Source organism: Ochotona curzoniae, unplaced genomic scaffold, assembly GCF_017591425.1.
Source record: "Ochotona curzoniae isolate NIBS_2020 unplaced genomic scaffold, NIBS_Ocur_1.0 scaffold_4763, whole genome shotgun sequence".
Lineage (NCBI taxonomy): Eukaryota > Metazoa > Chordata > Mammalia > Lagomorpha > Ochotonidae > Ochotona > Ochotona curzoniae.
Genome location: NW_024467123.1, coordinates 3,985,248 through 4,010,296, shown reverse-complemented (window position 1 = coordinate 4,010,296; position 25,049 = coordinate 3,985,248). Strand labels below are relative to the sequence as shown.

The 25,049-nt window shown below is 54.3% G+C and overlaps 2 protein-coding genes across 2 annotated transcripts; one reads left to right on the top strand and one right to left on the bottom strand.

Moving 5' to 3' along the window:
- Window positions 1–2,024: 2,024 nt before the first annotated feature.
- On the bottom strand, window positions 2,025–9,075 carry RBP3 (retinol binding protein 3). Its single transcript, XM_040970388.1, has 4 exons — window positions 6,022–9,075; window positions 4,968–5,158; window positions 3,153–3,295; window positions 2,025–2,368 (listed from the first exon to the last, which is right to left on the bottom strand). The coding sequence occupies exons 1-4, from the start codon at window positions 9,073–9,075 to the stop codon at window positions 2,025–2,027; spliced, it is 3,732 nt and encodes a 1,243-aa protein (XP_040826322.1).
- An 11,495-nt stretch (window positions 9,076–20,570) lies between these two features.
- GDF2 (growth differentiation factor 2) lies at window positions 20,571–24,044 on the top strand. Its single transcript, XM_040970492.1, has 2 exons — window positions 20,571–20,922; window positions 23,113–24,044. Exons 1-2 carry the CDS (start codon window positions 20,571–20,573, stop codon window positions 24,042–24,044), a joined length of 1,284 nt encoding a protein of 427 aa, XP_040826426.1.
- Window positions 24,045–25,049: the final 1,005 nt, after the last annotated feature.

Here is a 25,049-nt window from a genome sequence, read left to right as displayed (position 1 = left end):
AAATGACAATGGCTCACACGGGCTGGGGACTGCATTGAGTTGTTCATTTGTCTCATTGTCTTTTTCCTAAAATAGTTGGGACACCTGAGGCCCCGCTCACACAGGCTGATGCCAGGCCCTGAGCTCCCTGTGTCTCCCTCTTGATGACCATGGACCAGGGACTTGGTGCAAGTACTGGGTCACCCGATGGAGGATGGATGCCCACTGAGAAGGATGAGTTGTTGTCCAGGCAGCCATGCTGTGATTTGGACATGGGGCAGGGGAGCACTGGGAGGGAGGGTGGTCCTTAGGTCAGCGGGGTGGTGAGAGCTGGTCCTCAGGAGGGGTGGAGCCAGGGTCCTCTGCTTCCTGTGTAGCAATGTGGCTGCCTCATCCCAGTCGCAGAGTGACATGGCCGAAAGAGCTGAGGATGGGACAGGGGTCCTCACATGAGCCCACGTTGGGCAGGTTGGCTGGCTGTTGAGGCTCCAGAATTATCTCCTGCATAAGCTAATGCCCACATAGGTATTTCAATATTGTGATTAAAAAATGAATGCATACAAGCCTGAGGCTTGGGTGAGAGAGCCATGTCTAGGCCCTGGCCCATCTGACCAGATCTCTGCCGTCTGCTCATCCACACCTTCAGCCAACTCTGTTGCCTGCAAAGGCCAGCATTGCTGCCTCAGGAGGATGTGTGGACGATAGGGGAGGAAACCCCGGGGGCAAAGGACAAGTGCTGCTGATCCCACAAGTCATGACTAGTGGGCCAGTTCCTTTCCTTGGCTGACGAGTTTTATTTTGGGGAACATTGCTGTATGTGAAAAGGATGGATAAAGGCTTGTGATGGGGGTTTAAGAGCAAAGTAGGATGAATAAAGATGACAGTGTCATTCTAAACTCTACCACCCAGAGGGAATCGTAAAAATGTGGGTGATCATCAGATAGCCACATGGATGAGGGGCTATGGGGAAGAAGCTAGTAGGTCTAACGAAGAAAAGGAATGAGGTCACACATCCTGTTTGAATGTAAGCAGGAGAGTTTTGGACTGAAATGAAGTCATCTCCTTGATCAAGCTGGGTTTGGGCATGGTGGTCACCATGAAAACTCCTGCTAGGTGGTTTTCCCAGGTGTCTCAGCTCTCTGTTGTCTGTAGAGGGCGCTGTGGAGGCCAGGCCTTTGTTCTGGGAGAAGCCACGCAAGTGACAAAGCCTTATCCCTACCCAACCATCCAGGAGGTCTGGTCCCAGTCTCACCCCTACCAGCTCTTCCGGGGATCTGACAGCTGCACACAAAGGACTGGTTCTGGGCATCCCAATGTTCCCCTGTGCTCACTGTGCACCCCATCCCCACCACAGCTGCCTTGTGGAGCTTGATGGGGGATAGCGCCTGCCACTGTGGCCTTCAGAGCATGGTAAGGAAAGCATGACGCTCACAGAGAGATGTGCTGTACAGGCGGGTCAGACGGCAGGGGGCAGCAGGCCCAACGGTCTCAGCCCAGGCCTTCAGCACAGGTGCCTGACACCATGGATGCCATGAAATGCTGGTGACACGGAGCTGGGCTGGAGGCATCAAGTCCCCACAGCTGGCACAGCTCTTGGCTCTGGACAGACACAATCAGCCCAGCTGTGTGTGCATGCACGCTGAAATGGCCCAGCTGTGGACAGAGCAAATCCTCTACTGAACAACTCAGAGCTTTGCAACAGGCTGCTCAACGTGCAGTGGGTGTGTCGGTACCTAACCCAGGCGCATGTCAAGGGACATCTGCCTAGGGGACAGAGCTGGTGGGGCCATGATGTGACCATCAGGGACCAGGAAGTCAGGAGGTCACCTCCTTCAAGTAACCATGCAGGAATATTGCTCTTGAAGAGGGGAAGGGCTGAGCTCCCATCTCCAGGGGTCCTGAAAGGGGTATGCAGCAGGGAGGGGGCTCCAGAGGGTCTCCATGGCTAGGCAGGCCTCTGAAACCTCAGGTGGGGCTGTGGGCTCAGAGGTGGCACCTGCCCTAGCCCTGGGGCTATGCATACGCAGCCCTCCTGCTGTGTGGCCCTATGGGCTGGGGCTCTGCCTCTCCCTGGCCAGGCTGCGCTGCAGCATCTCCTTGGCTTTGACGAGAGCCATGTCTGCAGGAACAGCCACGTGGGGAGTCACACCCACCCCTTCCCAGGAACTGCCATCGGCGGCCCCCACAGAGCGCGCTGTGGGGATGGTGATGTAGAGATGGGTGTCGTCCACGTGATAGGTCTGCGGCGGCTGGCAACCCCCGCTGGTCACCTCGCCGATGACCAGGGCCCGGCCAAGCCTCTTCATGATGTAGGTGAACTCCTCTGCAGCTCCGGCCGTCAAGCTGCTGGTCAGAATGACCAGGCTCTTCTTGGAGCCATAGCGTTCCCCTGGAAGACAGAAGGGACTTCTCTGCATCCTGGGGTGCAGGTGCAAGCCGTCTGAGCCCCACTGAGCTCCAGTTTGGGCATTCATGAGGTGGGGGACATAATGAATGCCCAAGACAAGCATTCGTCTGAGAACTGTCCCGGGCAAGGGGGCAGGGTAATACCCGGTGGCACCTGAACCCGGTGGCCCTGGTCCCTCAGCAGAGCCGGGACGTGAGCCAGTGTTGTGGGAGCTAACCGAGGCCGTTGTTCAAAGGATGCTCCTTTCTCCTTTTAGAAGGACAGCATTAGGGAGGCCTCATCTGCCCAGTCAGAAGTAACCCTTCCAAATCCCAACTACATTTTAAGGGCTCAGCAGCCATGGGTGGCTGGCACCTACCAGGCCATACCTTACAGCTCAAAGACCTCATGGTGGGTGGATTTATTTTCAACTCTGGCCTTGAACGTGAATTTGAATTTAGAGTTGGCCTGGTTCTGACTTTTTCTGTTTTGCAGTGTTTTGAGGCATATGCACTGGGATAAGGGAGGGGGGATGAAACCAGGAGTGTTTTTCTCATCAAAGACACCCCTCCCCACTCCTGTGGGTCTCTCCAGGTGCTTTCTGCTACAGGTCTCCAGGATTTGCATGGAAGGCAGGGGAGGGGAAGGGAGAGGATATGCACCCAGGAAGGGAGATCAGGGACCCCCTTGGATTCTCCAGCTGCTGCTTGGAGCCCAGGTCTGCCTTTCTGGAATCTTCTAGAAACTTCCAGAAAAACGACAGGAAAGGGACACCCTCCGCACGCACCTATGAGCCGAGTGTGGGTCCAGAGTTCACTGATGGAGTCATTGGGACGGCTGTAGATTTTGTCCAACAGAACTGGGGCACCCTCATCAAAGAAATAGGAGCACAGGGCAGAGATGGAAGAGGTGGGGCCACCGATGTTGAACCTGGGGGCAGCGAAGTGAGCATAGAGTGAGGCTTGACTCAAACACAGGTGGGCCTCCAGCTCTCCCTGGGGAGGCCGGAGTCTCAGTCCAATGCCCCTGCTGTGTCTGTGCCACTCAGCATTAGTCTTTGATCCCAAAGGCTCTGACAAGCCCTGCACTTAGGAACTTGGGTCCAAGTGTTCCCCTCTTGTTAACCATGCCCATGAGTGGATCGCATTTTGGGAAGCACTGTCTTGCCTAGTCCTATCCTGTGATGATGTTGCAAATCCCACCAGGCATCTTGGTCCAAATGCCCTGCGTGGTGTTGAGATGTGTCTGTGGTCTCCGAGAGAACCTGTGTCATCTCAGGCCATCCAGGTCAACCCCACTGTGTGGCCTTGCAAGTCCCCTGCCAGAGGTTCCTCATGCATCAGAGGCCTCTCCTGGAGGGAGGCTGGGGCAGCCTTGCTGCCTTCAGGGCTCAGTGTCTAGAGCCACAAGGATAAAGTGGACTTTGAGCAGAGCACAGCTGTAGCCCAGGGCTTTCTGAGCCATTAAGACGCAGTGAGACTGCGCAGAGAGAGGATCTGAATTTGATGCTGCTGCTGGCTCCTGACTCCAAGTTCGTGCTCCTGCAGCCCCTGGGAAGCAGCAGTCTCCTGACACCCATGTGGGAGATCCTGCTTTGGTTTTAGTTCCTGGGCTTGGACAGGTCCTGGCTGTTGAGTACATTTGAAAAGTGAACCAGACAATTAGGAGTTTTCTCACTGTCTCTCAAATAAATGTGGATGGCACAGTTCATCTGAAAGGGTCTTAGAGTGAGGGTGGTTCAGACTTTCACACGAACAGGAGGAGCCCCAAGTTCAAGTTTCAGGCACCCACCGAACTGGGGCCTACCCAGAGAGGAGGCAACCAGAGATGACCGAGGATCATGTGATTGTGTTGGTCAGAGTCCTGAGCTGGACTGGATATACCCTGCCTGGCAATCTCTCTCTCCTCAAATACATACACAGAAAAAAATGTTACAAGTTTTATTTTTATTTGGAAGGCATATTTTTAGAGAAAGAAGAAGAGACAGAGAGAGGTCTGGTTCACACCCCAAACAGCTGCAATTGCTAGAGCTGAGTTCGTTTGAAACTGGGAGCCAGGAACTTCCTCTGGGTCTCCCACATGTATGCAGGGGCCCAAGCACCTGGGCCATCCTCTGCTGTTTTCCCAGGCCATTATTAGGGAGCTAGATCAGAAGTGCAACAGCTAGGACACAAAGTGGCACACATATGGGATGCTTGCCCTTGCAGTTGGAGGATTAGTCTGCCACACCACTGTGCAATAACATTTTAAATATATACAGATAATCAGGCCTGCTCTCCGGAGCTACGGACTCAAGTGGCTTGGGTGGGGCCCAGGAATCAGCGTTTTTGAGCTTCGTTCTTCCCCAACCCCCTCCTTTGAATTCGGGGACCCTACAGATTTAGGGTCACTACCAAACTGGAAGACGGTAGAAGGACTAAACAATCCCACCAGGATTGTGAGCTTGCTGGCCCGCTGAATTAGCACCCTGGGAGGCAAGCTGGCTGCAGTCCTGCTACGTGGGTAGCCATGACCCCCTAGGTCCCCTGCCACATCCCCAGGTCCACCCCTTCCCCTCGCTGCAGCCCTCGCCCCAACTGCCTTCCCGGCTGGGCTCACCGACCTCATGTCAAGGATCACAGCATCGGTGTGTACGATCTTCTTCCAGATGTGTTCCACCAGCAGCTCAGAGACCTGGGTAAGCAGCTCGCAGTCCCCGAACATGTCGAAGCGCAGGTAGCCAATGTTGTGCTCCAGCACATTGGTGTGGAAGGAGAACTTGATGAGATCCTCAAAGACTTCTGGGGAGGGGATCTGGAAGGGTGGCCAATGGTAAGACAGGGTCACCACCAGAATGTGCGTAAGTGCAGGCAAAAGGGCACTAATGCTGCCAAGGGAGTCAGGGAGGACCTACGCCAACATCCGGGTAGAAAATGCCTACTTTCTACCCGGGGCCTCCTTTCAAGGGAACCAGGGCTGGTGCTGTCCTACCTGGCTTGCTGGGACCCTGCAGAGGAGAAGACTGGAAGAAGACTGGAAGAAGACTCAGCTACTGCTCTAAAGGGGACTTTTGGGCTGGTGCTGGGGGTGCCATTTCAAAGCCTCCTGACAGTCACTCAGCCTTGTTGACCATAGTGACCTGAAGTTCCCATCCAGCTTGTCCTTGGAAAGGGCTCCGCCTCTCTGGGGATGCTGCCCTGTGCATTGTGGGAGAGAAGGAGATAGGCAGTTGGTGGCTCCTCCCTAAAGCAGACTTGGCCACCCCCGTGACCAGTACAGGGCATGGTTCCAGACTGCATGCTATAGGCAGCTGGGAGGCTGGGGCCTCAGCACTCACACACATTGCAAGGCAGGCAAGGGGAGCCTCACATTTTCAGAGGAAGAATTACAACTAGGTGGTGTCTCTCCCCTGCAAACACCTGCCATGCACCTGCTAAGATGAAAATTCTTCTCTCTGTCCCAGGGGAGTTTCACACTGGGCTCCTGCAAGTCCAAGTACTATGTAGAGGTGTGTGAGGGTGAGAGTAACAGATGGGAAGACAGAGAGAGAAGTGGGGGGAAAGAGGTGCCAGAAAGAAACCAAAATACAGAGATAAATTCAATGCTCGGCATGTGCAGACAACTGGTCAACGCACTCTCGGGTCCTCAGGCCCAGCTAGGTCTCCCCAGTGTCTCACCTGCATGGGCACAATTGCTGGAATGCGATCCTTGGCATCCTCAGGGATGTGGGCTGTCTTCAAGTGCGGGTCCCCTGAGAGCATCTGCAAGTCAGCCCCCAGCATCTCAGCCAGAGCAGCTTCTGAGGTCACCCTGGAGTAATGGCTCTGCAGGCCACTCAGCTTGGCAGCCATCTGGGCTCCCAGCTCTGGGGAGGCATAGTTGTCGGCCACCAGCTTCCCGGCTGTCTGCAGCACTGTGGGCACCTTGGCACGCAGGGCCACTATGTCTTGGGCCGTGGAGAGGGCCTCGCTCATGGGGGCTGTGACGTCAGGCTCCACGCCTGCCAGGTCCCAGGCCTCACCGGTGGTGGCACTCAGAGCCACCTGGGTGGGCATAGAGGCATACAGGGAGCTGCTGCCCACCTGGTAGATGCCCACAGCGAGTGCCCCTCCTGCTGTGGGCTCGCCAATGACTGTGGCCCGCTGCAGGTCCTGCATGGTGTGGGCAAAGGCCTCAGCGGCTGAGCCACTGTTGTGGCTCATGAGGATGTAGAGGTCCTTCTGGGGGCTGTAGCGTTGGCCGGCCACCTGGGGCAGGGTCCACACCTCAGCCACCTGGGAGGTGGCCCGGTCGAAAATGGAATAGAGGTGTTGGCGGGGCTCAGCATCAAAGAAATAGGAACAGAGCAGCGGCACGGCTGAGGAGTAGCTGCCAGGATTGTAGCGCAGGTCCACCACCAGTGCCGCCGTGTCCACCAGCCCCTGCCACACCAGCTGTACCAGCTGTGGCCCAATGACCTTCACCGTCTCCAGCTCGGCCATAGCATCGAAACGCAAGTAGCCCAGCCGGCCAGGCAACACGTCGGTCTTGAACAGGGCCTCGATGAGGTAGGAGAGCTCTTCTGAGGAGGGGACGGCGGGGGGAGGCATGGGCACCTCCTCAGCCACCAGCTCCCCGGGGCTGTGGAACATGAGCAGGCGGTGGTCCCCGGACATCTCCTGCAGGTCGGCTGTGAGCTGCGAGGCCAGCGACTCCAGGTCCACAGCAGTGCGGTAGGCACCTTGGGCCAGCTTAGCTTGCAACAGGGCGCTGGTCTGCCCCACCACCTCAGGCCTTGCATAATGAGCCTCCAGCAGGTGCCCTGTGCCCTCCACCAGGGTGCCCAGGCTACGGTGGAATTCTAGTACCTCCTGGGCTTTGTCCAGGGCCTCCTCAGCTAGTACAATGGCATCAGGCACCACACCGCCACCCAGCCAGCTCTCGCCGTGGTTGTCGATGAACGTGAGCACGGGCACGATCAGCACCAAGCCACCCTGGGGCGTGTCCAGCAGTGGCACCGTGCATGTGTGCAGCAGATTGCCTGCCGTGATCTCACCCACCAGCGTGGCCCAGCCCAGCGACTGCATGAGGAAGGCGAACTCCTCAGCAGCCGTGGCGGTGCGGTGGCTGGTGAGCAGGTACACCCCTCGCTGGTGGCCATAGCGTGGGCCCAGGAGTGTCTTGTGGCTCAGATGCTCCTGTGTGATGTTGGTGCGGCGGTTGTAGGTGGTAAAGAGGCGCACGGGGCTGTCCTCGGGGCCCTGGAAGTAGGAGAGCAGCAGGGGCACGGCAGAGGATGGCCCGCCTGGGTTGTGGCGTAGGTCCATGATGAGGTGTTCGGTATCCTGAAGCGGTGCCCATGCCTGGCGCACCACGTAGGGCCCCAGGGCCTCCAGCACAGAGGCGTCAGCGAACCTGTCGAATCGCAGGTAGCCCACGTTGCCAGGCAGCACTGCCACCTGGAACACAGAGTCTACCAGCACCTGCCGGGCGACCTCGCCCTCAGGCACAGTGGGGGCTGCTTCCAGAGGGTCCTCTGCTCCAGCCACCTCGAGCCCAGGAGTGTTTTCTTTGGTTCCCACAGTGCGCACCAGGAGCCTAGGGTCCTCCGACACAGACTGCAGCCCAGCGTTCAGCTTGGAAACCAGGTCTTCTTCAGAGACCACTGCTGAGAAGTCCATGGTGGTCAGGTGCTGCAGCAAAGCTGGCACGCGGTCCACCAGTGTATAGTATTCCCGTAGAGCTTCCTGCAGGCGATGGAGCATGCCGGGCAGGGCACGGCGCAGGGTGAGGATGGCCAGGGCTTTCTCCAGGGCTTGCTCGGCTGGTGTCCCCACGCAGGGTAACACTCCGCTGCCCTCCCACGTCTGGCTGCCCCCGCCCAGGGGCCCCAGGGATCTGGACACGGGAACAGTGAGGAAGAAGTTGGACTGACCTATACGCAGCTTCTGCAGGTCCAAGGCCCCTCCCACTGTGCGTTCGCCCACCACGATGGCCCTGCGCATCTGCTTGAGGATATAAGCAATGTCCTCAGCCACACCCCCTGTACGGCCACTGGTCAGGATCACCACGTCCTTGTCGGTGCTGTACCGCCCTCCCAGCACCTGAGGCAGGGTCCAGATCTCCGTGGTGGTGTTGGAAGGGCGGTCGTAGATGGTATCCACGTGTAGGACCGTGTTTTCTGGGTGCAGATAGGAGATGACATAGGGGATGCCAGAGACGTGGCCCCCAGTACAGTGCCGGAGATCCAACACGAGGGAGGATGTGTCCATGAGCTGTCTCCAGACGTGAGTCACCAGGAAGCCACCCAGCTTGCTCAGCACCTCCTGGCCTGGGAGGTCGTCTACCCGCAGGTAGCCCACGTTGTGCTCCAGGACCTCGTGGCGCACACTCTTCTGCAGCCAGGCCAGCAACTCCTCATGGGTCAGGTTGCTGAGTGCCGGGGCCTGCCGAGGCACCTCCTCCAGGTTGCTGGGCTCATAGGAGATGACAAGGCGCGGGTCATTGAGGGAGCCCTGTACCCCAGCTGTGAGCACCTGTGCCAGAGTCTGGGGATCAGAGATGCTCAGAATCTCCTGGCTCTTCATGGCCTCTTCGATGGCCGCCTGCATCCCCATGAGGTTCTCAGGAAAGCAGTAGTTATCCAAGAGGACCTTGGCCATGTCCAGCACCAGGCTGGGCTGGAATAGCTGCGAGGGTCCAGCCAGGCCACACAGCAGCGTGCACAGGAGCAGGACCCATCCTCTCATCATGGAGGTGCCGCAGCCAGCCCAACTGCCAAGCCGAGGACCCCCGGCTTCTGCGTGGCTGCCTTCCACCCTTGTCCTTCTCAACTTGCGAGACAGAAGGTCTGGGGCTCAAGTTGGGAGTTGGGGCAAGGCTCCCAGCTCTGATAAGCCTTTAATCCAGTCTAATTCAAGCTCAAGTGCATCAGCAGGGAAGGGACTGGTGGGAAGGGGCTGGAGCCTATCATGCCCTACCACCCTGTGTGTAAAAGCCCTAACATCTATGCTTTATTTGGGGGCGTGCTGTGCATCTGAAGCACCAGGTTCTGCTTCAGCATTTGCAAACTGGTGATTCATGCCAGAGTTTGGGAAAGGAGACTTAGGTTATCCTGTGAGTCAGTAGCTTTTCTTTGCTACACTGGGTGGCCTGTGCCTCTGCAATCAAATAGAGTTTATTCTCTTGCCATCTGTTCTGGGACTTTAGGGAGCCCCTCACTATTAGCGCAGATTAAACAAGAAGGCATGTAGATGGCGTTTTGTAATTCTCGGCATGTAAGGTGTGCTCAGTCAGGTTCTCTGCATTAGGAAGCATCCCTGCCTCCCAGTTAAGGAAGCAGGCCAGAGAGCTGTGTCAGTGACTGATACCCACCATGTTGGGTGGGGGCAGCTGTGGGGGTTGGAAGAAATCAGGAACAAGGTGAGGGTGCATGGCCGCCTAGGAGTACAGGGCTGGGGAGTGAGGCTGCCATTAAAACTCGGGGACCTGGCCCTCATTCCTGTGTCCTGGGGACTATGTTGTCCATAATCTTGGAGAAATGGAATATTTGGACCTTATTGTATGAGGGGTGAATAGGAGGGGTGCTGACCTTGCAGACCCATTGGGACCATGATTCCAGCATCCCACCAGCTCAAGGACACAGAGAGCGTCCTTCTCTTGGCTAAAGGAGATCAGTGCTGATCAAGGACTCAGCCCTCAGACTGGCTCTTGCAGGGAGAACCGAGTGGTCGAAGGGCTTGGGTGGCTTCAGCTCATAGAATCCAGATGACCCTCCATGCACACCCCCTACACACACACACACACACACACACACACCACCACCACCACTGCCTGGCGCACAACTGGGAGCTCATCCCAGATGCACTGACACAGCAGGACCTGCAGGCTCCTGGTGCCTGCTCCTTCTCATGGGAGTGATCTGAGTCCTGTTTGTGGCCTGACTTGCCACAAGTATCCAAGGATACACTCTGGAGCCACAACCTAGGGCCCCTCTGTGCCTCCTTTTGGGAGGGCCCACATAATACAGCAGAGTCCAAGGAGGGTGAGTGGGACAGCCACCCCAGCTCTGTCCTTCCTCACTGGCCAGCACACGTGTCTTAGTAGGCTGGATCCCAGGAGAAGGTGGTCTAAGGGCCTGGTGGGTGGGGTGGGGCTTCTCTGCACACTAGTAAGCCACAATCTGCCCTCTGGGTGTCACTGGCTGAGCATGTTTGCCAAGTAGAGAATGAAGGCCAAAGAGGTCAATTAGCTAAAGCAAACACGTTCATAGCTCATTAGGATTTGTTTAATGCCAAAGTGACATATGGTCACACAACTGCACTATGTGCAGGCCACAAGCATGAGCCAGACGGCAGGGGCAAAGTAAGGGAAGAGGCGGGAGGCCACAGACACCGTCTGGAGTCCACATCTGTTGCATTTATTCTGCCCTGACACTGAGAAGACCTGGCCGTCTCTGCTAACTCCACTTGGGAAGCCATGGCTCTGAGTCTGTGAGAGTGCTTGTTGGTTACCACTTGAATCCAGGCTTGGCTCTGAGTAGGAAAGGCTGAGGGTAGAGAGGACCAGCAATGAAGCCCTCCTGACATGCTTGTAAGATCTAGTCTTGGAGTTCTGCGGCTAGGCCTCGATTCATGCTATGGCTCAGACCCTGTGGGCGACACAGAGAAAGGACTGATGTCCCTGGGGGGTGCACGCAGAGAGAGATCTCCCATGGGTGCAGCTGATGGCTGATGGGAGGGCTAGATCTGTCTGTGGGTTCATCAAAGTCTCCAGGAAGCCTGGCTCCTAAGCAGATAGAGGTGGCTACTGGCTGGCCTGCCAAGCCCATCTCAGACCATAGACTCTGTGCTGGACCCCAGGCAAGGTGAGAGTCAGGAGGCCCTCTTCCCCACCAGCCCTGGCCAACTGTCTACCCAAACAGGCTGTAGAGCATCCTGGGCTGCTCTAGGCTGAGATTTAGGGCTGGGAAAGAGCAGGGAGGCCTTGTACCTATTGTGTACCTGCATGGCTCTGCAAGCAGAGGTGCTTGGGCTCAGGAACTGACCTTGGGTGACCTGAGACCTTGGTCAGGGGACAAGGCTGTTCTGACTGCCTCCAAAAGCAGAGAAAATGGGACGAGGAGGAGTGTCTAAGCAACCACTGACTGTCTGGGATGCGAAGCACGTGCGGTATTAGACAAGAGCAGCCCACATATAGGACCACACTGGAGACCTGGGGTCCGCAATGCTCCTTGGACCACCCCACCTTCCTTGAGTCTCTGTGTCTATGGAGAGCAATGCCCAGATGTTGACTTCAGAGCACATCTGGGCAGTGGTCAGTACCAGCACCATCCTGCAGGGGACAGAGGCTGTGCTGCTGGGACAGCTGAAGGCAACCATGCCTGAAGCATGGAGATGCAACCAGGCACCCAGCACCTCCCCCCACATTAAACACTCACTTCTAGTGGAGGCGACGCCCTTGCCTGCCTATCTGTTGTTTTCTGCTCATGTTTGCCCTCAATGCTTCTTTATGAAGTTGTCAGCATGGGAAATAACTACTCATGCTGCCAAAAGATAACCTGGGGTACATTAAGGTTTTAAGGATGCATGGGAGCAGATAGCCGTTCCTGAACCGGGCAGTTGGATCCTAGAAGTGGCTCCAGGCTCAGCCTAAGGAGCCAGGGGGGAAGGCTTAACTCAGAGGATGCAGAAGCAGAGCTAAGTGACATCTTGACTGCTTCAAGGTGCAGTTATTGCCTTATTTGGACTCTGTTGGTGGGGGAGTCAGCTTGTCCAGCTTGCTTCAGTTTAGCTTTTCTGTAAGTCAGCCACTTACTGGAAATGCATTTGAGTTAGGTTTCCTTTTGTTCACTGGGGGCCCAGGGCATCAGGGCCACCTCAGTACAATGGCCTCGCGACTCACGGTTTTAACACTGCCTACCCAACTCCTCAGCACTTTCTCACCCTTCCCAGTCTTGCCTCTGCTTCTCTGGCTCCATTTAACCTTTCAGATTGTGTATTGTTTTAGATCGTTTTCACTGTAGGTGGAATCTTGCCTTTATTTCATTTCTAGGCTATTCATGTCATTTATTTTAAAAGGATTTATTCGCTTGGAAGAGGCAGAGGGAGAAGTTGATTTTCCATCACTGGTTCATTCTCTCAGATGGCCAGAAGAGCCAAGTCTGGGCCAGGGTGAAACCAGAAACCAGCACTCCATCTGGGTCTCTCACACATGGATGGCAAGAGCTCTGCTATTTGGGCCCCATTCTGCTGCTTTCCCGGGTGCATTTGCAGGGAGCTAAATAGTTAGCATAGCAGCTGGGACTCAAGTGGGCATTGTGAGATAGAGTGGCTGCCTTATAAGCAGCAGTTGAACCTATTGCACCAATTGTTGGCCCCCCTTTCCACTTTCTTTTGGATCAGACAGGTAACTCATGATTTTTAAATAGAAACATATAATATTTTCCCTCTTCCAGTCCAGCCTCTTTGGTAACTATTGGGTTGTCCTTGAGGCAGCTCCAACACCCATTAAGGGAGACAGGCTCTCAAAGAGAGGCAGTTTGGATGATAGAAAATACCTGTGCTGGAAGAGCACTGGTCTGCAGCATCTCCAGACCCTTCTGAGAGAGGCTAGCTCCTCCACCCCCGGGTCCTAGAACTGTAATGCAGCGAAGCCTGAATCTTAAGGCAAAGCCTGCTTGCAGAGAGCTCATTTGTTCTGTCCACCAGCAGGAAGTCAGAAGAGTGCCTCCCACCAGAACGCTGACCTGCTGGGAAAGCCCGTAAGACCACCCACAGTCACTTTGCTGTGACCCTGTCCCTCTGCTTTGGTAACTAGCGATAACACTGGGGCAAGCAGCCATCTTCATCTGATACAGGGCAGGTGCGAGGGACAAATTCACCCACACATCCATGTCACCCACCTAGCTCACTGCCACTGAAGTTTGTGTTACTCCCTTACACATACAGCAGGTGAACACAGACATTCCAGTCACACCTGTGATGGCTTCATAGTGGTGCCTGGTGAGACACAGCCCTGGTGCCTTACCGAGCCATGCTCCAAGTGGCTTTTATTTCTGCATTTATATTGTGTCGAAGCAATGCTGTGACAAATTCTTTCAAACTCATGTCCTTAAGGCATGACCTGTTTTGCTTCTATGTATGGATTCTCAAGAGTGAAGTAGGTAGAGCAGAGGTTAGATGCACAGCTTGCTTCTTCTTTTTAAAAAAGATTTATTTGTTTTTATTGGAAAGTCAGAAATACAGTGAATGGTCATTGGTTGCTGCTTTCCCAACTACACTAGCCGGCAGCTGGATCAGAAGCCTGGAGGCCATTCTCCTCCACTTTCTCAGGCAATCGGCAGGGAGCTGGATCGAGAGAGGGGAGCAGCTGGGATACCAGTGCCATGATTGATGATAAGCTTACAGTACCATCACACCGTCCCTGAAAGTTATTTTTATATTCTTGATCTAAATCTTTGGGCTGAAATGCGATACAATACTTTCTTTGAAAGTGTCAGAGCCTAGGCATGCTGAGTTGATATTTGTGTATGGTGTGAGGCAGGGGATGAGGTTTATTTTCTCCATGTGGCAATCCACTTGATCCAGCACCAATCAAACTTCCCTTGTACCTGGGATTGCCCTGACCAAGATTGGTCAAAATGTGATTCATCGTATATGTGTGTGTTCTGTGTTCTGAACTGCTACAAGAGGTCTTCAAAAAGTTTGCAGGAATTGCATGCCATTAAAAAAATATCGCACATTGGATTTTAGAAGATGGTTCTGCATGAAAAGAAATATCTTTTCATTTTGTTCCCTGAAATTTTTAAAAATAATTTCTGATTTATCTGTATATTCTCCAGTAACATGAGAGCTTGATCATTGTTACATGGTTTTACTATGCGGATCATGCAAATATCTTGTGAGGTTTATGCTTTAATATTTCTTGTGTGTGTTATTATAAGTGGAACTTGTTTCTTTAAATTGCAGCTTCTAGGGCCCGGCGCGGTGGCGCAGTGGTTAAGGTCCTCACCTTGCACACCCGGGATCCCATATGGGCGCCGGTTCTATCCCAACAGCCCCGCTTCCCTTCCAGCTCCCTGCCTGTGGCCCCGGAAAGCAGTCAAGGACGGCCCAAAGCTTTGGGACCCTGCACCCGCGTGGGAGACCCAGAAGAGGCTCCTGGCTTCGGATCGGCATAGCATCAGCCATTGAGCTCACTTGGGGAGTGAATCATCGGACGGAAGATCTTCCTCTCTGTCTCTCCTCTCTGTATATCTGCCTTTCCAATAAAAAATAATAAAAATAAATCTTTAAAAAAATAAAAAATAAATTGCAGCTTCTAGCTTTTATATCTTGAAATATTGCCAATTTACTTATTCCTTCTGGCGTACTTTTTACTGATCCCTTGGAGTTTTCCAAAAGAATACTTGTCTTGTATTTCTTTCCACCCTACATATTTTATTTCTTGATATCACTTTATTGCACTCTCTCAGTCCTGCTGATCTTCGGGGAAACACTGAATCTTTCATCATGGATTGGGATGTTAGCTCTGCGAAACTTTCAGAAAGTTCATTAAAAAGCAAGGTGTGCAAAAAAAGACATGATTTTCTTAAAAAAAAATGTGGTAGCAAATCCTTATCTACAAACTTTAAGCCCCCTTATGTAAATTTTGTTTTTATTCATAACAGATGCTCATTATTGCTTTGAGGAAAAATTCTCTTTTATTCCTTGCACTCTGAGAGACTGAAGGTAGCAACTAGATATTGGGTGTTGCCATCGCTTCTGCTAAGTTGCCTTTATCTTTTTCCTCTCCTTTAGTCTGTGAAATGTTGCCGAATGTTGCCCTGGGACAGCTGAGAGCACAGCCTTATGTAAATAAAGGTGGAAGAAATTAGGATGACTGCAGGTGCAGTACTGAATGCTGCCTGCCTGGGGCTGCCAGCCAAGTCAGGCAGTCAGTACAAGTCCCCAAGGACCAGTGTGGGTCCCTGCCCTGCCTCTGCAGCCTGTGGCTGTGCTTGACCCCAGTTGGTTTCCTGTCCCTGTTCAGGCACAGACTGGTGTCAGGCCTTGGTAGTTCCCCAAGTCTCATAACACAGCCGTGTTGGGCTGGCTGGTGGGGTGTGGAAAGCAAAACCATGCTCTGGCTTTGATTGGCATGCCCCTGATGACAAATGACACTGAGCATGTTTTCATGCTCATGTCAGTCATCTGTACATCTTTCTGTCTGTTCAGGTACTGCTCTCATTGGATAAAGCGGCTTATCCTTCCGTTGTTGCATGAGTGTGCTGCAGGATGTAGGCTTGGGGGTCGGAGTGCTGGGCACAGCTGGTCTGCCGTAGGTCCAAGAGGCAGTTGGATGACACATCACACCACCCTCCCAGGTCGGGTGTCCCCTGGGGCCATGGGGACACAGCCACCCCCCCCCTTGCTGCCTCTCCATCCTTCCCCAGGCTGGGCTGCTCCTGTCTCCTTGGTGATGCCCTTCACAAACTGTGTCTTTATTATTATTATTATTAAGTCTGTCCCAACAAATTAGGTTCATCGCAAATGAAAAAGAGAGGGAAAGACAGAGGCAACCAGGCATGCTCAGTGAAGTATCTAGAAGCAGCTCACGTTCTATGCTGCTGGCAACCTCTGAACAGGCTCATAGTGGTCGTCAGCTGCAGACACAATGAGCAAACTCTGGGACTAGAGGTGACACTAGCCTGTGGGAGCCTCACACAGACTGCAGGCTACACACACCCGGGCATGGAGTAACTTCAGAGAGACTCAGGAGTGGCGTGAGCTTCTGTTTAGTGGCTTTTTCTGAGTTGCATCAAGGACCTCTCTGAGCATGTGTCCCTGGGGCCTCTGCACACTCAGTGGGCACCCTCTGAGCGTGTATCCCTGGAGCCTCTGCACACTCAGTGGGCACTTGTGCTTCTCTTTCCTCCTGTTGGGAAGATGGATGTGATCATTGGTGGCAGGGAGCTGTGTTGTAGCCATGGAGAGAAGCCAGCCTGGCTGAGAGGCCGACTGTCACATTGTCCAGCTCTTGGTCAGGGCTAGCAGCTGCCTGGCTTCAGCAGCACCATGTTACATGAAAGAAGCTGAGTTAGCCACTAAGCTATTTTTCCAAAGCATGCTGTTCTTGACAGCTAGACTAGGGAAAGAAATGATTTTTCAAGGACTCAGTTTCAGGACTTAGGGAAACTTATGTGGTGAATTCACCGTGCAAGAAGCCAGAGGTCCCACTTAGGGACCTTGGAGAGAGGAGAAATTGACTTGGCACGATTGGCCCAGATGAGGGCAGACCTGAAGATCATGAGCAAATGAGCCCTTAACAAAAATGGTTATGGCGATAGAAGGTTCTAACCTCTTTCTGACTTTCCTCCTCCTCCTCCTTCTTCTTCCTCTTCTTGTTCTTCCTCCTTCTTCTTTTTTCATGTGTGAGATACTGAAGGCTCCCAGAAATATTGCTCAGAAATAACCAATCTCAACATTGGTTTACTCACTTCTATTCTTATTGTGTAAAGAGATAAAAACGATTCTAAATCAAAATGCCATTTCAACCGTGTGTTGTTTTGATCCTTTCATGAGCGACTTCCTCAGCTCAGAGTGTATCCCCATGTATGTGTGTGCTTCTGTGGTTCTTTCTCCACATGACGGTTACCAGGTTGCAGCTGTTAGACCCTGCTGGCTCTTTTATAGAACTACTTACCTATTTAAGAATGTGAGAGAGCATTGCCATTTGCTGGTTCAATCCCTACATCCCTCCCAACTGTGCCCAATGCTTCAGTCCAGTTCAATCCAGTCCAGGTCTTCCACAGAGGTGCAGGAACTCAGACCTGAGCCAGCACCTATTGCCGGGGTCTACACGGATAGGATGCTGGAATCAGGCACCCCCATGGGGGCTACGAGCATCTTAACCTTCCGCTGATCCTGTTGAGGGCTTGCTGTTGCTCCCTGTGCCAAGCACCATGCAGTGGGCTTGAAAATGTTCCCAACATAAAGAAATTTTTTTTTTTTTAAGATTTGAAAGGCAGAATCACCGAACCAGAGGGGGAGATGGAGAGGGAAATTTTTATCCACTGGATTTCTCCATGGATGGCCATAATTACTGGGGCTGGACCAGGCCAGAGACAGGAGCCAGGAGCTTCCTCGGGGTCTCAAACGTGGGTGCAGGTGTCATCCCCCGCTGATTTCCCAGTACACGAGGAGAGAGCTGGGTGGGAAGTGGAGCAGCCGGGGCTCTCACCAGCACCCTTATGGGATCTGGTGTCTCAAGGGGCAGTTTAAGCTGCAATACCACAGTGCCAGCCCCTCGTTTTCAAAATTATATTCCTTAGGCATGCATACAGGGACACTTCCTCCTCATGCCAGCACTTCGGATCGGCGGCTGTGACTGGCTTATCTTAGAGTTCACTTTGATTTATGGGTCTCTGGCACGGGGCCTGCTCTCTGACCTGCTGGGACCCAGAGCTAGAGGCTTGTCGATGAGAAGGGCTGAGCTCAAGCAAGACCGTTGAGAACATTCCAGAAGGCAGTGGCTAGCAGGTTTGCAAAAACTACTCCAATATAGACGATCCACTTCTGACAACCTATTCTCAGAAAATAACTTAAAATATAGTTGCAGAAGACGTCCACACAACTGGCTCCTATCAGGCATTAACAATGAAGGTCACAGACAGAGACACAAGTGACGTGGTCCTGCAAGGGCCTCTCCTGGTGCCCAGATCTGGACCTCCTTCTTGGGATTCATCCCAATCTGACTGTCTCACCAGGCAGCTAATGACATCACACTTCCACCAAGGACTTGAGCCAATCAGGGCACTGTGTCCCCCTGCCTACTGCGATTGGTTGGGTCCTAGGCAAACGACCCAATCGAGTGAAGGAAGCCCCAGGAGAATCACTGGGGCTTGCGGGAAAAGTGGCCTTGGCTCCTCCCCGCTCCTCCTCCATCAGCTTGAGATGGACACAAGCCTGCTGCAGCCATGTTGGAAAGGGGAGAGAGAGAGAGAGAGAGAGAGAAAAGACATCGCAATGAAGCCACACGGGGAGGGACGACAGAGGAAAGGGCACGCTCAGTTAGCTTGTCCAGTAGATCAAACCAAGCTAAAGCTAAGCCATTGCTGCCGTGGTCAGTTTTAACCGGCCAGCTAGAATTCACTTTTCTTTTTTGGACCTGATTTCTGTGGCTGACAACAACAACAAAACGGACATTAAAACTCACCATTTTAATTTTTTTTTTAAAAAAGCACACGTGTCCTGCCTTCCTCCTACACCCCATTCCTCCCCCACCGACTGGCTGGCTGGCCACCAGAGCATCGCTGGGACCAGAAGCCAAGCCTTCGGAGGTGTGCTGCAGGTGTCCTAATCAGGGTAGCCATCACGGCCCCTACTGCTCGCCCTTGTCACCTCTTTTAAAAAGATGTATTTGTTTTTATTGCAAAGTCAGATATACAGAGAAGAGGAGAGACAGAGAGGAAGATCTTCCATCCAGTGATTCATTCCCAAGTGGTCATGATAGCCAGAGCTGAGCTGATCCGAAGTCAGGAGCCAGGAACCTCTTCTGGGTCTCCCGGAAGAGGGTTCAGGGTTCAGGGTGAGGGTTCAGGGTCCCAAGGTGTTGGGCCGTCCTCGACTGCTTTCCTAAGCCACAAGCAGGGAGCCGGATGGGAAGCAGGGACGCTGGGATTAGAACCAGCGCCCATATGAGATGCTGGCATGTAAAAGGCAAGGACTTTAGTCACTAGGTTACCGCGTCTACCCCACATTTGTTTTTTTTTTTTAACTGATAGCCCGCCGTACCTAGTGCCGCCCTCAGCATTTCCCCATGACTGAGGCAGCCCTCAGTGCATAAAGGTGGACTCCCCTGGGGGCTGCCTACCTTCCTGTGCAGCTCCCCCAGCCATGTCACACTAGGCAGTGGCCGCTGTGTCCCCTCAGCTTGGACCCATTGGGGTCTTCCTCCCCCCACTCTCCACCCGTAACAGTCATGCACTGGGCTGGACCGATGCCCAGGCATTTCCTGCCCCCTCCCCAAGCAGTACAGTGAGGACAGCAAGTTCTGTCCGCGTGCAGCCGCTCAGGGTGTCTGCTTTCACCGTCCCCCAACAGGGACGTGTCACCACAGCATGCGGGACCCTCCCTGACCCAGGAGCCCTGCTGGCTTGGCCTGGACCACTGTCTCGTGCAACTTCTCCTTGGTGTCAACCACCACGCACACCTCTCAAGTACTTTTAACAACAGCCCTTTCTTGGCAAAAACAAACCACCCGTGCTAGCAATAGATGGCTTGATGACACAGTTCCTGGGGGTCCTGCTGGCCAGGTCCACTGGGACGCAGTTTGTTAGCACCCTCGGGCCAGGCAGGTGTCTTAGGTCATCCCCACCTGTGCTGCCTGCCTGGATTTCATGGTTCTGCCAGCTGACGGGTATGACCCCACTTGCTGGGCTGGCTGACATGATTCAAGAATCACTCCAGGACATCATGGACTCTTGCACACACAGAGACCAGCAGGAAAGTTGGGGTTCCCAGGGTTGGTAGGCTGCAAGTGTATTTGCAGGGCTGCTGCACAGCTGGAAAGCTGGGAGACTCAGAGGTGGGGCGGGCACAGCCAGAAGGAACACCCATGCCACAGCCGCTCTCTGTTTATGAACTTCAGGCTTCACAGCTCTCTTCTGGACGGCAGGCTCCAAGAGTCAAAGCAACCTGCTGCAGGTCCCATGCCTGGGGAGAAAGTGAGGGGGCTGCCACTGCAACCCTGATCCACCCTGACCCCAAGTTGCACGTAAGCTGCAGAGGGAGGGGAGCCGTGGGGCCACATGGCAGGTTCCCATCCCCCTGCTGTGAACTTGGGGTTCTATATTTGGAAGACTTTTCGACCTTGTTTCCTGGATTTCTTCCCTGCACTGCCCCCCGGCCCTGGGAGACGGAGTGTCCCCTGAATGGAGCTGTCCGGTCGGGAAACAAGCAAGCATCCTAATTAAGGGGCGTTGACCCCTAGGGCTCGCAGATTCCTTCCAGGAGGCCGCGTCCTTCCCACAGACTCGGCATGTTCGCCCCCCGTGTTTACAGAATCTTCATTAACTGAGGGTTCCTCCAGATAAGAAGGCTCTGAGCAAGGCAGCAGCTACAAGCAGGGGACAGTTGGGGAGCAGAGGGCTGGCCGCGGCACTCCCCGCACTACACTCAGCGGCAGGATGTGGGCCCACTCCTCCCAGGCGGTTCCTGGCACCCGCTAACATCCTGCAGCAGCCCCTCGCACCCTCTCCTCCAAGATGGGCCCAGGGCTGCTGTGGATGCTCCTGCCTGTACTGTCCCTGCTGGCCTGCTTGGGGCAGGGGAAGCCACTGCAGAACTGGGGTCGGGCATCAGTGGGGGCGAACGCCCGTGCCTCGCTTGGGGAGCCTCGCATGGGGCCTCAGGAGCCCAGGAGCGCCCTGGACTTGAGCATGTTCCTGGAGAACGTAAAGGTGGATTTTCTGCGCAGCCTCAACCTGAGTGGGGTCCCCGCCCAGGACAGAACCAGGCTGGAGCCGCCGCAGTACATGATTGATCTGTACAACAGGTACACCTCGGACAAGTCGTCCACCCCCGCCTCCAACATTGTACGCAGCTTCAGCGTGGAAGGTAGGGTCGGGTCGCACTGTGGGGGATGGGGTCCCCAGGTCTATAGGGTGGGGGGAACTGCCTGGCTAGGCAGTTATGGGCCACATGTCATCAAAATTCATGGCCACAAAATGAGATGAAAACATGGCCTTTGCATTCCCCTCCGCCCCCCACCCCAGCTTCAAAAGTGCTCGTGGGCGGCTCTATTGGGTAGAGCTCACTTCCCTGGGCCACACTATACACAGACGGTGTTCCGGAATGCCAGTGTGCCATGTCCATCCTTGCCCTGTGCTTCCCCTCCTCTTCCCTTTCCTCTCTTCCCTCCCACTCCCTCTCTACTTCAAAGCTGGTAGGTGGCTGTTTTAGTCCCCAGCTGACTGCTCTCCAAGGGGACCTCATGGTAAAGACAGACTCCACCGTTTACTTGGGGACAAGTAAAATTCAAACTTCCTGCATAGCTTTTTTTTTTTTTAACAACATGCATTTGTCCAGAGGTGAGAAGCAAGCCTCCTTGATATTTCTAAACTCTGCAAAAAAAAAAAAATTCCAATCATACCTACTTTTGCCTTATGAAAGGACTTTGCAAACACAGACAAAATCTTGTGATGGGAAAGCCTTGAGGAGTGTCTAGTTACCATGTGATGGTGAAGGGCTAGGGACAAGCCCTCGTGGTGGACTCCGGTGAAGTGTTTCTGAGCGCTGAAGCTTGCAGCCGCTAGGGGGAGCTCGCCCTGCTCACCAAGCCTTCAAGGTTCCATGGCCGGATTCTGCTGGCATTTCCCTCTGCTTCAGCCCCTGGCTGAAAGGTCTGGAGCACAAACCTTTCTCCTCCAGGGGTCTCAGACCTGCAGCTACCTGCGGAGTCCCCAGGCCAGACCTCCTTCCCCAGGCAGCAGAGCATGAACTGGAGACCAGGATGCAATGCCGGCACAACTGCCTGCCTTCCTGCAGTGCGGGAGAAAAGTCTGGCTCCTCTGAGAACCAACAAATTCCGTTGTAACCCAACAAAGAGCTTCACTCTGGGAGATCTGCAGGTGCTTGGGCAGTGGGCATGCTCTGGCAGCTGCTGACTGGACCCCAGCCTGCCAGGGAGGCCCGGGAAGGTGGGCGTTGGTGCAGGCAGGGAGTCTGTACAGGTGGGAAGATGTGGGGAATCCCAGAAGTCTTGACTACTCTGAGCCTGGTCAAGACCACTTGGTCTAAGCCTCAACCTGACGCTGGGAGGCAGGGAGGATGAGGACCATTTTACAGATGCGGAAAATGGAGTCACAGAGAGACTCAGGACTCTCCAGGGTCACCAGCCTAAAAGGGGGGCAGAGTCTGGCCTGCTGGGTACCAGGAGAGCAGAGGGTCGGCTGCTGTTGGCGCTTAGTAGGTGCTCAAACATGCCACTTCTGTTCCTCTCTGGGAATGAGCCATGGCAAAGCAGACACGTGCTCATGGCCAACTATCAGCAGCAAACAATCTTTTAAAGAAGTGTTTAAAGATTTATTTGCTTATTTAAGACACAGTTGTGGAGAGGCAGAGATGAGAGAGAGAGAGAGAGAGAGAGAGAGAGAGAGAGAGAGAGATCCTCTGTCTCTAGCTCACTCTCCTGCAATGGCCAAGGAGGGCCAGGCCAAAGCCAGAAGCCTGGAATTCCACGCAGGTCTCCCACATGAGTGGCCGGGGCTCTAACACTTGGGCCATTCTCTGCTGCTTTCCCAGGCTCAGCAACAGGGAACTGGAATGGAAGAAGAACAGTCTGGACTTGAACTGGTGCTGCAGTGGAATGCCGGCCTCATCAGTAGAGGCCTAGCCCTTTGTGTCAGCATGCCAGCTGCTGCAAACAGGAAACTGAGGCACTGACATGGTCGGAAAGCAGTCCTGGTTTCTCCTGATGGGACCCAGCCATGAGACTGATACATATTTTCCCACCAAACACTGGAGGGGTGGGGTGAGGGAAAGAAATCGGCCGTTTTTTGCTGTGCTTGGGGTTTGTCATTCGAAAGGGTTTCTACCCCATGTGGATGGTTAACATTGACCTTCACTGTCCCCTCCGAGGCTCCTCGCTTTAGATGCACGCCTGCAGCTTCTCCCATCGGGTGCTTTGTGTGCTTGTCTTGATGTGAGAGTCCCCTTGGTTATGTACATGTGGCCAGGGAGATGCCTTTAAGCCTCATCTGTGAGTGGCCACTAGTCCTTAGGTTGTCCTGTGTGTTTGCATTTCAGATGCCATCTCCGTAGCCTCCACGGACGGCTTCACCTTCCAGAGACACACCTTGCTGTTCAACATCTCCATCCCCAGACACGAGCAGATCACCAGGGCCGAGCTCCGGCTCTACGTCTCCTGCCAAAGTCACGTGGATGCTGCTCACGCACTGGAAGGAAGCCTGGTTATCTATGACGTCTTGGATGCCTGGGATGGCAACTCAGGGACCAAGAGCTTCCTGGTGTCCCAGGACATTCGAGACGAGGGCTGGGAGACTCTGGAGGTGTCCAGCGCCGTGAAGCGGTGGGTCAGGGCAGACGCCAACAAGAGCAAGAACAAGCTGGAGGTGATGGTGGAGAGCCGCAGGAAGGGCTGCGACAAGCTGGACGTCAGCGTGCCCCCGGCCTCCGAGAACCTGCCCTTCTTCGTCGTCTTCTCCAACGACCGCAGCAATGGCACCAAGGAGACGAGGCTGGAGCTCAGAGAGATGATTGGCCACGAGCAGGATAGCGTGCTGAGGAAGCTTTCCAAGAGCACCGATGGTCATGGGGATGAAGAAGAGGAAGAGGAGGTGGATACGGTCAGCCACGCGGGGTCATCCCTGGCCAGGCGGAAGCGGAGCGCCGGGGCCAGCAGCCACTGCCAGAAAACCTCCCTGCGGGTGAACTTCGAGGACATCGGCTGGGACAGCTGGATCATCGCACCCAAGGAGTATGATGCCTACGAATGCCAAGGGGGTTGCTTTTTCCCCCTGGCCGATGACGTGACACCCACCAAACATGCCATCGTGCAGACCCTTGTACACCTCAAGTTCCCCACGAAGGTGGGCAAAGCCTGTTGTGTGCCCACCAAACTCAGCCCCATTTCCATCCTCTACAAGGACGACATGGGGGTGCCCACCCTCAAATACCACTATGAAGGCATGAGCGTGGCAGAGTGTGGCTGCAGGTAGTAGCTGCCTGTGGGGGACAGGAGTTGGGGCTCCAGAAGGGGGAGCTTGGAGCCTGCCTCCCTCTCATGCCCCAACCCCACCCCAGGGTGCTTACCTGTCCAGGAAGATGTGAGGATGGAATGAGAGGGGGGGCAGACAGAACACCTGGCAGGGCTGGTACATCAAAAGAGGAACAATTGGAAAGTGGACAGGTGGCAAAAGGATTCAGTCAGCAGCAATGGGTGGGAGATGGGGGAGATGGGCAGGGATCTATGGGAATTACAGGGGTCCAGGAGAGAATCGAACAGGCATGATGCCCATCGTTGCGTCAGGCTAGCTATCACCATCCGGCATGTTGGATATGTTGACCTCCAGTCTGTATACACAGAATCCAGGTGCCAGCTTGGAGAGCACCTGCCAGGGTCAGGATTCCCATGCAAGTGGATGGTGGGAAGCCTGGCTGGGCTGGGCCCTGGTCAGCACACACTAGAATGACTGCAAAGGCCTTTTATGTCTAGGGTCCAGCCTGTCCATTTGGGGCCTGTGACTATATGCTTTTTAATATCACCCCTGAGTCCCATTGCCCCCAGACTGCCCCAGCAGCAAGTAGAGAGGGAGAGAGAGAGAGAGGGAGAGAGAGAGAGAGAACGAGTGACGAGTGAGCTGGTCAGCAGCCCTCTCCCGTGTACTGTGGCTGAGCTTCTTTGCCCCCTGGTGCCATTGTCAGGAGTACCTGCTACCCCCTGGACTCAGATTCTGGTAGCCTGCAACAGGTGGACACATTCGGCTAGCATCTTGGCAGCCCCTGGTCACCTGCTCCTGCTCACAGGGCACCCTGTGGAACCCCAGCATGAGGGCTCCCTTGAGAGAGTCGGAACAGAGATGTGAATTTGTTGGAATTAAAAGTGCTGTTGCTTGGGCATTAGGAACGTCACTGCCTCTCCTCCTTGGCATCCTGGATTCATGTGATTGGTATCTAGCCTGCCTGGGAGAGGGACCGCAAGAACTCCCATCTTGTCTGTAGCC

Coding starts and splice junctions, on each gene's coding strand:
- GDF2 (XM_040970492.1), top strand. CDS start 20,571: ATGGGCCCAGGGCTGCTGTGGATGCTCCTGCCTGTACTGTCCCTGCTG. Junction 20,923..23,112: donor ACGCAGCTTCAGCGTGGAAG/GTAGGGTCGGGT, acceptor TTTGCATTTCAG/ATGCCATCTCCGTAGCCTCC.
- RBP3 (XM_040970388.1), bottom strand. CDS start 9,075: ATGATGAGAGGATGGGTCCTGCTCCTGTGCACGCTGCTGTGTGGCCTG. Junction 5,159..6,021: donor CAGCAATTGTGCCCATGCAG/GTGAGACACTGG, acceptor CCACCCTTCCAG/ATCCCCTCCCCAGAAGTCTT. Junction 2,369..3,152: donor GACCCACACTCGGCTCATAG/GTGCGTGCGGAG, acceptor TCTGTCTTCCAG/GGGAACGCTATGGCTCCAAG.